This window comes from Hakea prostrata, chromosome 1, assembly GCF_041222555.1.
Source record: "Hakea prostrata isolate BN-2017 chromosome 1, UWA_Hpros_2, whole genome shotgun sequence".
Classification (NCBI taxonomy): Eukaryota; Viridiplantae; Streptophyta; class Magnoliopsida; order Proteales; family Proteaceae; genus Hakea; species Hakea prostrata.
The window spans coordinates 7,043,690-7,055,610 of NC_142600.1; the positions used below are offsets into that span (position 1 = coordinate 7,043,690).

Sequence of the window (11,921 nt, forward strand, 5' to 3'; positions counted from 1 at the left end):
ATGCTCAGCATCAAATAGGAAAACACGAAAACGGAGAACCGCGTTAGAGTCTCCGAGATGAGATTGGACGGTTGATGCATCAGCCGCCTCTAATCCCACGGTTGAAACTGACTGATAGTCATCTTGGTCAACGGTTTTTTGGAATTTTCTTGTATTTACCTTTTATCTGGGGAATCAATAGCAGATCATACACGTAATCTTTAGATAGATTATCTTAATTTGAAATATCTTCGGCTTTCACATCAGGAATCGGTCGTTGCCGAGTGAGATTCAAATCAGATAGGAATTGACTTGAATCGGTTTCCAAATTACTTGGTCAAATCCGCACAGAACAGAGAATCACTAAAGAATGAAATATTTAATGATTTACCATTAAAATCATTGTATTTAATGCTTAATCTATGGTAGATGGATAGCGCAGCCGTCAGTAGTCAGCCATCTGGTCAATAGAATTGAAAAATTTTTCTGCCTAATTAATTATATAATATATAATTGATTGCATGCTTCAATGTTGCGTCTGATGTGATGGTGCTTATTATGGTGTTCCCATTGGATACACGTTGTGTGGACTTTATTAAATTTTAGCCGCCCAAGACACAATATGCACATTGATCCGGTTCCTATTCACTTAGCCATCCTTCTAGTTTCTAGATAAGGAAAAGAAATAAGCATTTATGATACTTGCTTTGAGATAAAACATTTGTAGCTATGAGAATCGCAAACCTAAAGTTTCCTTTATTGCTAATCTTTGGCACATAACAATAATGTGACTCACGAGGAAAAAATAGCAGCTATTAGGATAGTTGTTCTGTGTCCCAAGTAGTTAGCTTTATTGAAAGTCTTTTGCCTTTATCATATGGTATACTTTGGGAAAGAGTATTGTTATCAAATTGCTTAAGAATCCATGAGAATATGCCTAAAGATACCTAGTATTCAGCAGGGTTGAGATATATATATATATATATTTTGATAATGTAATACATGAGATTGATTTCGAAGATAAATAGAACTCTGTAAATTCAGTAACTAATTCGACTTAATAATTGTTATCCTTTATTTTATTTTTTGCCAGAAAATTTCTTGTGATTACTTACGTTTATATGATTCCTCATTATAAATATATTGATATATGTATATATACTAGATAGATGTTGAAGATAAATAGAGCTTTGTAAATTCAGTAACTAATGACATAAAAATAGCCTTGACAGTACTACAGCCAAGAACAATTTCTTGATAATGACTTCATTTGTATGATGGGCATTATATATATATAGTTGACATTGGTAGCTTTTTATAATAAAGAATGGGGACTATTATATATACCATCATAAAATAACTCAGTTGGTAATATCAGTATCTCTTATTGAATTACATGTAAAAGACTTCACATACTTATTAGGTAATTGATGTTTTTTTAATAATGTTATTACTAAAATACCGTCCAACAAAGACCAAGAGTGCTAAAAAGGGCAACTTGCGTCTTCAACATTTGGCATGTTCAGCAGATTTTTTTTATTTTATCTTTTTTTATTTACACAGATTTCTAAAAAAATTGAAATGCTTTTTATTTTTATTTTTTTTTTTCCCCTTAATTTGCATACTCTCCAAATAGATACAATCAAACAGACTACCCTGGCTAGCCATTTAGATTGTACTAAAATTACAAAGACACACTAGAGGGTCAGAAGTAATCAAGGAAGGAACCATCAGTTTTTCAGATCTTGTAAGTTCTTGTGACTTCATGGATCACAACCTGGAGTCATACAAGAAGAAGACAAGCACAGCAGGAAATCAGCACTTCCCCCAACCAGATCTAAATCTCATGGCCAGAAAAGTTATATCATTTACAATTTTCTAATGCATTAACTTTTGCTGTTGTTCCGTTTATGGGACATACTAAATGATATGATCCTCAGGAGGAATAACCCTTAAGAATCCCGCTGATAAGGTGAGGAAGCTGAATGAATGTCATGTCAACTAGTCCAACCAAGAACCCCCTATGCAGAAATTTTCTGGGATCAGCTCCCCATATGAGTCTTTAATTGACTGATACCAGATCATACCACTGAAGGTTAAAATTGTAAGTCACTAGACCCTTCATGATGCATCATGTACCATTTGAAGATGTGTATTCATATATCAAATGATAATATGGCCAGGATTAAATTTCAGGCTTTCTGCAAAAATCAACTCTTTATACTGCTCCTCCAACAAGGAATGTCTCTCAAACTCAAAATTGAAAGGCTCAGAACAGACAGGTTCATCATTAATATCATGTAACATTGCCAGGTAAGGATGAGCAAGCGCTTCCATAACTGCAGCCACAAACAAGCTTGACATTCAGATACAGAAGTACAAAGCGTTAAAAAGGAATTAATATAGCATTCCATGTTTTAATAGAGTATGATTCTTTTCAGATAATTATCCTGCCTCCAAAATATGGCCTTGAATAAACTGGAATGGCAGGAAATGATGTACAGCTTGGCCAAAAAAAATTACATGGAATAGCCTGTACTGGAAGTAAGAGTGTAGGGAACACGCTTACTAGCAGCAGATTCCAACTGAATATGAGCAAAGTAGTTCCCCCATGGAAGTCTTTTAACTATTTTGTGTGGACATAAACATAGTAAGAAATGAACAATGGGTATGAAATCAAAAAAGTCAATTCCTGTTTTTTCCTACATAAATTTGCACTTCTATTGTACAACGAAAAGACAACCAATAAGAGTATTTCAACATATTGTGTTTACTCTGAAAATCTATTTGTTTGACACTTTCAGATGTTTTTCTTCGTACGGCATCTCCATTCTTTGTTTGGCAACATTATCCTTAGAATCTATGGATGAATATGCAAAACAACGTGAACTGTTGTTTTTGTTTGGATTCTGTATCTTTAAAAAAGTCCACATGCATTATGGAAGGATAACATCTAAAGAGGAAATGAAGATTTTCAAAGCACAAATTCAACTTCTCTCTTCGGTACAAAGAGAAAACAGAAGACTAAAGTAGTAAAGTATACATAAACCTGAGTTTGAAAACATGAAAAGGGAATGCTAAATCCTCATTACAGAAGGATCATAATGAGTATCTCTAATCCTGGAATGGATGTGAAACATTATAAATACTATGACAGTTTTCATTTCTTTGATCAAATATTCCATCATTCATTGTTTATTAATGAAATACTTGACAGACTGATCAGAATTCAAAGGAGAAGTCAATTTTCATTTCCTCCATTTCATGCTCCATTATTACTAGGCAATTGCCAAGTTATCCATTGCCCCTCAACATCGGAATTCTCCACTTTAATGGAGAAAACAATTAGACAGTAAGTTTTGTCAACGCTCAAATTATAGTTTTGATAGGTTTCTATGTATGTTTTTTGTCTTTTTCCTTTCCTGATTTCTTTCCAGAAGGGGAAATGAAAGAGAAGGAAAGAAGCGCCAGGTGTTGATGCTTTTTCTTCTTCCTCTTCTCCTATATTATTATCTTTTCTAATGGGATCTTAAATCAGAGTACGCACAGCTTATGAATCTATTTTGATGAGACAGTTTTTTATCATAGACAAGCTACACTATTACCAAATAGACATTATTTACCTGTGATTCTTCTGGTGGGGTCAAATGTCAACATTTTCGCAACAAGGTCCATGGCATCTGGGTCAACATCAGGGAATTTCACAGCCAATGGCATGCGAGGATGAAACCCGAGTCGTAGAATAAACTTCCTTGCTTCTTCATTTGGAATAAACGCAAGGTCAGATTCATTCGGTGTGCCAAGAAGCTAAAATTTGAAAACCAAGTGTAAGTATCAACCACTGAGGAAATGCAATACCACAAAATTGATGCAAAGAAAATACTAGAGAACCAGAAAAAGCCACTATGATGCTTCAAAATTCCATCATATGTTTAGGTATTAGAGTCGAGTATATGTACTACTAAATGGAACAATTAATACCCCAAGTCGTATTTTTCCATCAACATAAACTCAAGTAAACAAATAGAAGTTTGGGATTCCATCACAACTAAAAAAAGTATGCATGTAAAGGTGCATCAAATGTTTAAAATTCCAGAGGAAAAAAAATGTGCTTTCTATGCTAACAAGTTCTCACGTTGCACCACTCTGTGTAATGCATGTCAAAGTATTGTCCTGTAGTATGTATGTCTCTATTAGATCAATGCATCACTGTGAAGCCTGTAGCTATGACTAAGAAAGGTATGTCAATAGCATCACAACTTAAATGTGCCGCTTATTACCAACTGAGCTACCCTTAGATGCTATGTGTCCGAAGCAGATCTTTAAATCCTCAATTACACTGTGTTGTGAGTGCTATCTTACCTGTGTTATCAAGTGCATCTGATGCGTATGATCTTTACCCGGGAATAATATTTTCCTATTAACCATCTCCATAAAAATACAACCCACGGACCACACGTCAATGGAAGCAGAATAATCTGAAGAAAACAGCAACACTTCCGGTGCCCTGTACCATCTGGTGACCACATATTCTGTCATAAACTCATTCTCCAAGGATAACCGAGCAAGACCAAAGTCACAAATCTTCAAGTCACAAGCTGAATTCAACAAGAGATTGCTGGGTTTTAAATCTCTGTGGATAACATTTGCAGAATGTATATATTTCAGCCCACGAAGGATTTGATACAAGAAATACTGCAACGAAGGACAATTATGAAGGAAACATCAATTTTTTTTTAAAACTAAAGGCCTAATTCTCTTTAGTGGAAATATTATAACCATCAACCTAAACATTGGATGAGGGAATAGTAAGAAGAAGGACGTATTTACCTGTCTGTGATTTTCTGACAACTCCTGATCAGAGTGAATTATTCTGTGAAGATCTATTTCCATGAGTTCAGTGGCAATATAGACATCATAAAATTCACTTCGTACAGGTGGTGGAATTACATCTCTTATACCGATGACCTGTTTTATGTATATCATTATTAGACTTGAGAAGATGACAATCAACTATCTGATTCGAAGTATGGGAACAAAATTAAGATCAACAACCTCAAAATATCCAAATCAACTCTTTTTTTCCTGTTGACATGAATATTTCAGGGTTTAATCTCAGACACATTGATAGTCTGTATCAAACAAAACAGAGTTTCCAATCGCAAGCTAAATCATGCAAAACATCCATCCTATGAACATTCAAGTAAAATGAAAAAGAGGATTATAAAGAATAAAAAGAGCTTGGTGTAAAGTAATATTCCTGCATCGAACAACAACGATACTGGAGGACAGCTGATATTCAAACGAATACAACAAGAAACAAGATCAAGAAGAAAAGAAAAAAGATGCAGGAAGACAGCCGCTATTCAAACATAGAAATACCTAGAAATAACAACTTAAAACAGAGAGCTTCGATAATCATCAAAGAAAAGGTACATAGATTAGCTGAAAGAGAGGTTCAACATACATTCTCATGGTCTAAACGTCGGAGGAGTTTAATCTCGCGAAGTGTCCGTTTAGCATTGGTGAGATTATCGAAAGCATTAGGTATTTTTTTAATAGCAACCATTTCATTCTTCTCCGAATCCAATGCAGAACTGAAAGAAACGAAATCAAGCTAGAATGAGAATAAATTCTTCCCTAATTATATAAAAAAGCAAGATGATCAGTAGAAATGCTTAAAACGTACCAGACTTGTCCGCAAGAACCAACTCCGATTTGCATTATAGGAGGTCGATACTTTGAGGTGATGTCGAACAGACAACCGAAGATTTCATATCGTATATAGCGTCCTTCGTATATGTGAGTCGCCAGAATCTCTGTGTTCCGAGAAGAATTTGTCGTCACGACGGAATCAGTTGCAGCAGAACCAGTGCCAGCTCCTTGTTGCATTTCGATCTCTAATGCCGTCACAGTTTTCTAAGCTCCGAAGATCCACAGATGAATGAGACTTTGGCGGATCTTGGGGGGTTTTTGGTGTTTGTTTGCTTTATATACACAAGGAAGAGAGTGGAAACAGATTCTACTCATCTTCATTCTTTCTGGGCAGTTACGAGCAACTGTTCCCAATAAAGCACGGGAAGAACAGAGATGAGATTGGACGGTGACGTTAGAGCCGCCTCTAATCCGACGGTCCAGAGAGACTTAGTGATCAACCGTCACTTTTGTCAACGGTTTTCTCGGAATATTCTGCATTTTTCCCTCCATGGATCAAAATCACTTCTAAAGCACAGTATTCTTTCATTACTTTATTCTTTTTCATTATCAAACAGATTTGTTTTTATCATCTTGGACAATTTATGATTTTACCAAAAAGAAACTCATAATTTATTTTTGAGAAAGGATTAGGTGAGCTAGCAGTATACATTAGCACCCTATGTATCCCATCATAAAAATATAGCTTTGTATTATACCATAATGGAATTATTTTCGAGTTATCCTTCATATTTTTGATCAATGAGTAAAGCCTATTAGTGTCAATGTGATATTGTGATGCGACTATATGTTCTTTGATGACTTGATTGGAAAAAGGAAAACTCCAAGTCTCTGGTCATGAAAATAAATATAGCCTCTCATTATTTGATTAGTGCCAAATCTTAAAAGTAATGAAAGATACATTAAGTGTGTTACCAACATAAACACACAAGCTTAATATGATAATGGACATTGCTTGTGCAAAAAAATGATTAAAAATAAAAGATTGCGACAAAACTAAAGTAAAGGAACAAAATCTATGTCTCATTCAATCCTATGGGGCATAAAATTATATGATGGATATTCCTCCTAAAAGGAAGGAGAAAAAATGAGATGTTATAGATCTTAAATGAAACTTCACTTTCTTCTAAAGAACGGATAATAGAAAATCTAAAGAACGGATAATAGAAAACAGTAGCAATGTACTTTTTCTTTTGGCGGAAGCTCTCAAAAATAGACTTTTAGGGTTGGATTCGATTTAATCTCTTGGAGGATCCTCTCAAATGTGGCATCAAGTGGGAAATTATGCTCTCTTCATGTCATTTCATCATGCATATAGTAGGGGGCTACACCTCTATTTTGTCCTTTTATCACACATATAATTGGGGAATACACCTCTACTTTGTCTTATCGGTGCAAAAATGTAAATCTTCTTATTCTTCTTCAAATGTGTAGTAGAAAAATATGAGAACATAATCCTTTACTTGCAAGAATAGAGGATTTCAACTTGTAGGATAATTGTATGGGTTAATTATGTATAGATTAATTACGTATAAATAAAACATATGATTTTTTTCTACCAAAATTTATATACATATGATTTTTTTTTTTGGATGAAGCATATGATATTAATTCCAAATTTTAGAATTTGTTTTCTTTGGTAGAACTAAAATGTTCTATTTTATAGGGTTATCCTCTTATTTTGTTTTTTCCTTTCATTTTTTTCAAATTGGTTAGGGCCGTTGGTTCTGAACGAGACAAACGGACGAACGAGAATCCGGGGTAAAACCAGACAGAAACGTCACGTAAAAAGGGAACCGAGGGGGGGGAAACGAGATTCAAAAAGCTACAATGCACACAAAATCAGCGACAAATAAATTTGGGAGAATTCACGATTTCATCCCACCAAACACAATTTTATAAATTATAACTCCAGATTTAAGTCATAGATTTGAAATCTCGATATTAAATCCGCTCATGTAACCAAACAGGCCCTTAGCTTTTGGCAAGAATGGAGATATAATACATCACCAGAACTCTAACCATTTGGGATGAGCAATTCAAAATTCTCTCCACTAAATTTGATGTGTCACTAGGTGGCAAAAAACCAACGATGTGAGTTTGAATTTCCTTGGGATTCGGAGCAAAACTCCGTTGACTACACATTAGCTGGCCCAGACCTCTGAAAATTTTACAACACCCAACCAGTGGACAGCCTTATGCATTCCAACCGCCACCCTTAGATGTGTAAGGTATCATCAGCTAATTCCAGAAATCGTCTAGGCTCTCGTCGTTCAATTGGGGTGTTACTTCTCTTAAAGGTGTGACTAAACCCATTCCCTGTGTCACCTTGCATGACGTTCTTGCCTCTACAAGAAAGTAACACCAAAAACGGTCCATCTGTGACAGGTACACGAACGACATGGGATTTTTCAGACTGCTCTCTTGAAGCGGCGGACACGGACATATTTGTTGGGAACAGTGATAGAAACAGCACAACCAATTTCAAACGTTTTCAAGGAAGTGAATTGCATTAAGATACATTTTGGATGATCAAACAAGAATAAAAAACAAGAAGGATTCATAGCATTCCAAGAGATTCAAACTTACAGACTACATTATTCAAAGTAATGGGATGGATATACTACTGCGACTACTAAAACTAGATCCTTTCCCTTTCCCCATAATCCCAATAAACCACGCTGGTCCAAAACAGCCAAACTTCTACCCTGACTACCAAATCTAACCATCCGGGATTTAAGGAATAGGAGACACAAAAAGTTCAATACGCCAACTTCCTTAGGCTTCAGCAAATCTGGCAACGAGGACAGAAAAGAGTGAGTCAGATAGATGATTTATAACACAATGGAAAATGAAAAGAATAAATTAACTATTCAACAATTAAAAAAGAACTGAACAAAAGAATAGGCACTGGCATCTCACCCAAGCTCTGAGAGTGCAAGATGGGCTTTGGTGTAGTCCTCAAAGAAAGCATCCTCATCCTGGAATCATTCAAAACCAACAAAAATGTTATTAGTACATTCCCACAAATCCAAAGTAGTTTTTTAAGTAGCACAAGTAGCTTGAAACACACAACACACCTTGGCATATTTGTCAACGTAGGGGCGGAAGGATGGATCTTCCAGGAGGACCTTGTCAGTTGGCAGCATTAGAAGGCCTTCCTTATCGCCTTCAAGAAGCACCCTGTGGAAAACCCCCAAAAAAATAACAAAGAAAATTGTAAGCCCTACAACCAAAACAAAGTAAGAACTGAATGCAATAAAAATTAACAAAATTCAATGAATGGCATCGCTTACTTGAAGTAGGAGTTGTCAAAGATGAGTGGGTTGGGGGTCCAAGGACCTTCAAACCCAGAGCGCTCCTTGTGGCATCTTCCCTACAATATCAGAAGAGCACCAATAAAAAAATTAGGAATAAATTTTAAGATCCAATCCGTTAAAAAACCAGTGATGTAAAACACAACGAATAAAAAAACCATAGTAATTTTAATCTAACCAGTGTGTGACCGCCAGAAAGAGCAACAATCTCCATGTCGCCTAGACCCATGTGTCCAAAGACATCCCTCAAATGGTCCGAACCTGAAAAAGAAGCGAAAACCTCAAAACCAACCACCCTTCATACCTAAACTCAGAGAACTGCCTCATTACAATTTTACATTCAAACTAACCCTTTGTGGCATCGGGCAGACGGCCTTCTGGAGGTGGCTCAGGCTTGTCCTGGAATTGAAAACCAAGGTGCTTAATATATCATACATACATAAACCAAATAAAATTCAAATTGAATGATTCACTAATCAACAAGACAAATGAACATCATATCATATCGTATCCCGTGTCATTGTATTTGCCCCTATACCTAAGATTCTAATACTGATCTACATTCTGAGTGAAATCATTTCATAACAATGGAAGAAGGTAATTGTTTACTCAGCCAAGTCAAATTTTAAGAATCCAAATAGATTTAGTAGAATGCAGATGCTTCCATCGTAAACAAGCACACATGGAGAAGAAAATATACAGAGAGAAAGCACATCCAACCAATAAATATATAACTAGACGCTCTTGAGGCTCTTTTTGGTATCAATTCTCATTCTCCATCATGCCTATTTAAAAGAAATAAGTACACGAATTCATTATTGGTCAAGAATAAAAAATTATTTAGTGAATTTTGTCGAAAATAAATTATGGAATGAAAAATAAGTTTGATGTCAAAATAAAAAATTGTTAAAAAATGATAATGAACAAAGGAGAAAAGAGGGAAAAACTACGGTTTTTTATTTTAAAAAATGTGTATTGACTATAAATTTTAAGTAAACCTGTACATAAATGAAGAGAATGAAATTCTCACCATAATAAAGAAAAAAAAGAGAGGAAGGGAATGAACCAGCAAGATAAGAATATAATAATTAAAAAAACAAAAGCTAATGAGGAATATGGATGGACACGACTGAACACCTCAGTCCCATATGATGAAATGGCAGTAGTAAAGCAGATAAAGGTGAATGTGGCATGCCCATACAAAAGGCAATCAGGAAAAGGCATTTGCCCATACAGGAAAGGCTGACGGATGGAACAAATAACACGGGCTCAACTTCAGTGATGTGCAATTAATGCAACCGGTCGAGAAAGTTCGATTTCAACCTTTAATCAACCGAAAACACACTTATCGGAAATTAACGATAACTGCATATTAATTACACAGCACCCAAGCAATTTCCCAATAACGACCATCTGTACATTCTAGGGCTTGAGACTACATATTAATTACGCAGCACCCAAGCAATTCCCCAATTACGACCATCTGTACGTTCTAGGGCTTGGAACTGCACATTAATTATGCAGCACCCAAGCAATTTCCAAATAACGAACATCTGTACATTCTAGGGCTTGGACAGGGGCATTTTTCTTTGATTACAAGACACAAAATATACAGACCTACTTCGATCAATTCAATACATATCCTCACAAATGAAATAGTCGAATTCAATATAAACTCAAATAGTAAGCTACAGATTAAGACGTTCTGCAACATCTGGCAGGGCATCCATTCAGCCAAAACTTTCACGAAGAAATCAAGGTCAATTTCATAATCAGAAACCAGCCGCTTCATGACAAAAGGTTAATCAGATTTAATCATAACGGAATAACTAATATACTTGCACGATTCAGTGTACGGAGAATCACCATTACAAGGATCACAAATCAGAAATGGAATTATGACAAGCACTTATTTCTCACCTCTCTACCAGGATGGAAAGGAATCTCAGGTCCTCCGGTCACTTCAACGGCAACTACTCCAGCCAACTACAAGCGATCACGTGCACGCAAAAGACAATAAAAAACAAATCAATAGAAATTAAAAACATACTATTTAAAATAAATAAATAAATAAGAGGAGAAAGAAAAAAGCAAGGCAATGAACGACAGTAGAGCAACGATACTAAGAAGAAGAATAATCAGTACCTGATAAAAATCTGCGTATGACAGGATCGGGAATTGCTCCTTGATAGGTTCAAGGAGCCTGACGGCAATGTCAAGACCATTGTTCGCGCCGTGAGCAAGCTCTGCTGAGTGCTTCATAGTTCCAAATGGACCACCAGTCTTTGTCTTGACATCATATGTTCCAGCGGAGTGCCATCTGAAAAATCAGATCGTAATAAATAACACTCTTCCTTCTTTCGAAGAAACTCGGACTAAAGTCACAGACGAAAAAAGTATTCTGATGAACATCAGTAAACTTACGCCAAACGGAGCATGATCGGAGCACAGTTCTTCTCAGCGATGAGCCCTCTGAGCTTCCTCCTGCATTTTTCAACAGCCTTCTTGTATTCCTCACTCACTGTTGGGTATGACTTTCCCATGGCGTCGATTTCTTACTGTTTTACCAACCAGAAAAATTAAAACAAATGAGATACAGAAATCAACCGATTGAAGAAAAAACAGCATAACTACACGATTAACATCCGCATCGATCAATATCCAAAAAAAAATGATGAACGAAACAACAAAAATCGACGATGTACTATACAGATCCGTATCTATCAGAGAACGAAATGAAGCAACAAAAACAGAGACAGAAATTAAGAAATTTCACAGATCGAAGACAGTAAGAGTTGCAGACCTTCGAGATTTCAAGAATTGGTTGAATCGCTTAAAAACAGGCACGAGCAGACCACAAGCTCTTTCGCATTGAGAATGCGAATGGGAGGATATAAAGCATTTTGGACT

At 35.9% G+C, this 11,921-nt stretch overlaps 2 protein-coding genes across 2 annotated transcripts; both read right to left on the reverse strand.

Annotated features, from left to right (window-relative positions):
• Positions 1-2,142: 2,142 nt before the first annotated feature.
• Positions 2,143-5,966, reverse strand: LOC149027064 (mitogen-activated protein kinase 3-like). Its single transcript, XM_089146325.1, has 6 exons — positions 5,669-5,966; positions 5,447-5,576; positions 4,810-4,947; positions 4,342-4,674; positions 3,603-3,786; positions 2,143-2,318 (listed from the first exon to the last, which is right to left on the reverse strand). Exons 1-6 carry the CDS (start codon positions 5,869-5,871, stop codon positions 2,143-2,145), a joined length of 1,164 nt encoding a protein of 387 aa, XP_089002451.1. The 5' UTR covers positions 5,872-5,966.
• Positions 5,967-8,185: 2,219 nt separating this feature from the next.
• On the reverse strand, positions 8,186-11,921 carry LOC149027065 (L-ascorbate peroxidase, cytosolic-like). The gene is made up of 10 exons (XM_089158754.1): positions 11,815-11,921; positions 11,436-11,569; positions 11,157-11,331; positions 10,932-10,997; positions 9,362-9,410; positions 9,190-9,272; positions 8,991-9,070; positions 8,775-8,877; positions 8,617-8,675; positions 8,186-8,488 (listed from the first exon to the last, which is right to left on the reverse strand). The coding sequence occupies exons 2-10, from the start codon at positions 11,552-11,554 to the stop codon at positions 8,473-8,475; spliced, it is 750 nt and encodes a 249-aa protein (XP_089014880.1). The 5' UTR covers positions 11,555-11,569; positions 11,815-11,921; the 3' UTR covers positions 8,186-8,472.

What these genes read in the sequence shown, in the direction of transcription:
- LOC149027064 (XM_089146325.1), bottom strand. Translation starts at nt 5,871, where the DNA reads ATGCAACAAGGAGCTGGCACTGGTTCTGCTGCAACTGATTCCGTCGTG. An exon ending in GGTTCTTGCGGACAAGTCTG is followed by an intron (nt 5,577 to 5,668) that starts GTACGTTTTAAG and finishes CGTTTCTTTCAG; the next exon opens with TTCTGCATTGGATTCGGAGA. An exon ending in AGATGCACTTGATAACACAG is followed by an intron (nt 3,787 to 4,341) that starts GTAAGATAGCAC and finishes TTCAAATTTTAG; the next exon opens with CTTCTTGGCACACCGAATGA.
- LOC149027065 (XM_089158754.1), bottom strand. Translation starts at nt 11,554, where the DNA reads ATGGGAAAGTCATACCCAACAGTGAGTGAGGAATACAAGAAGGCTGTT. An exon ending in CCGATCATGCTCCGTTTGGC is followed by an intron (nt 11,332 to 11,435) that starts GTAAGTTTACTG and finishes CTGATTTTTCAG; the next exon opens with ATGGCACTCCGCTGGAACAT. An exon ending in TTTCTGGCGGTCACACACTG is followed by an intron (nt 9,071 to 9,189) that starts GTTAGATTAAAA and finishes CTGATATTGTAG; the next exon opens with GGAAGATGCCACAAGGAGCG.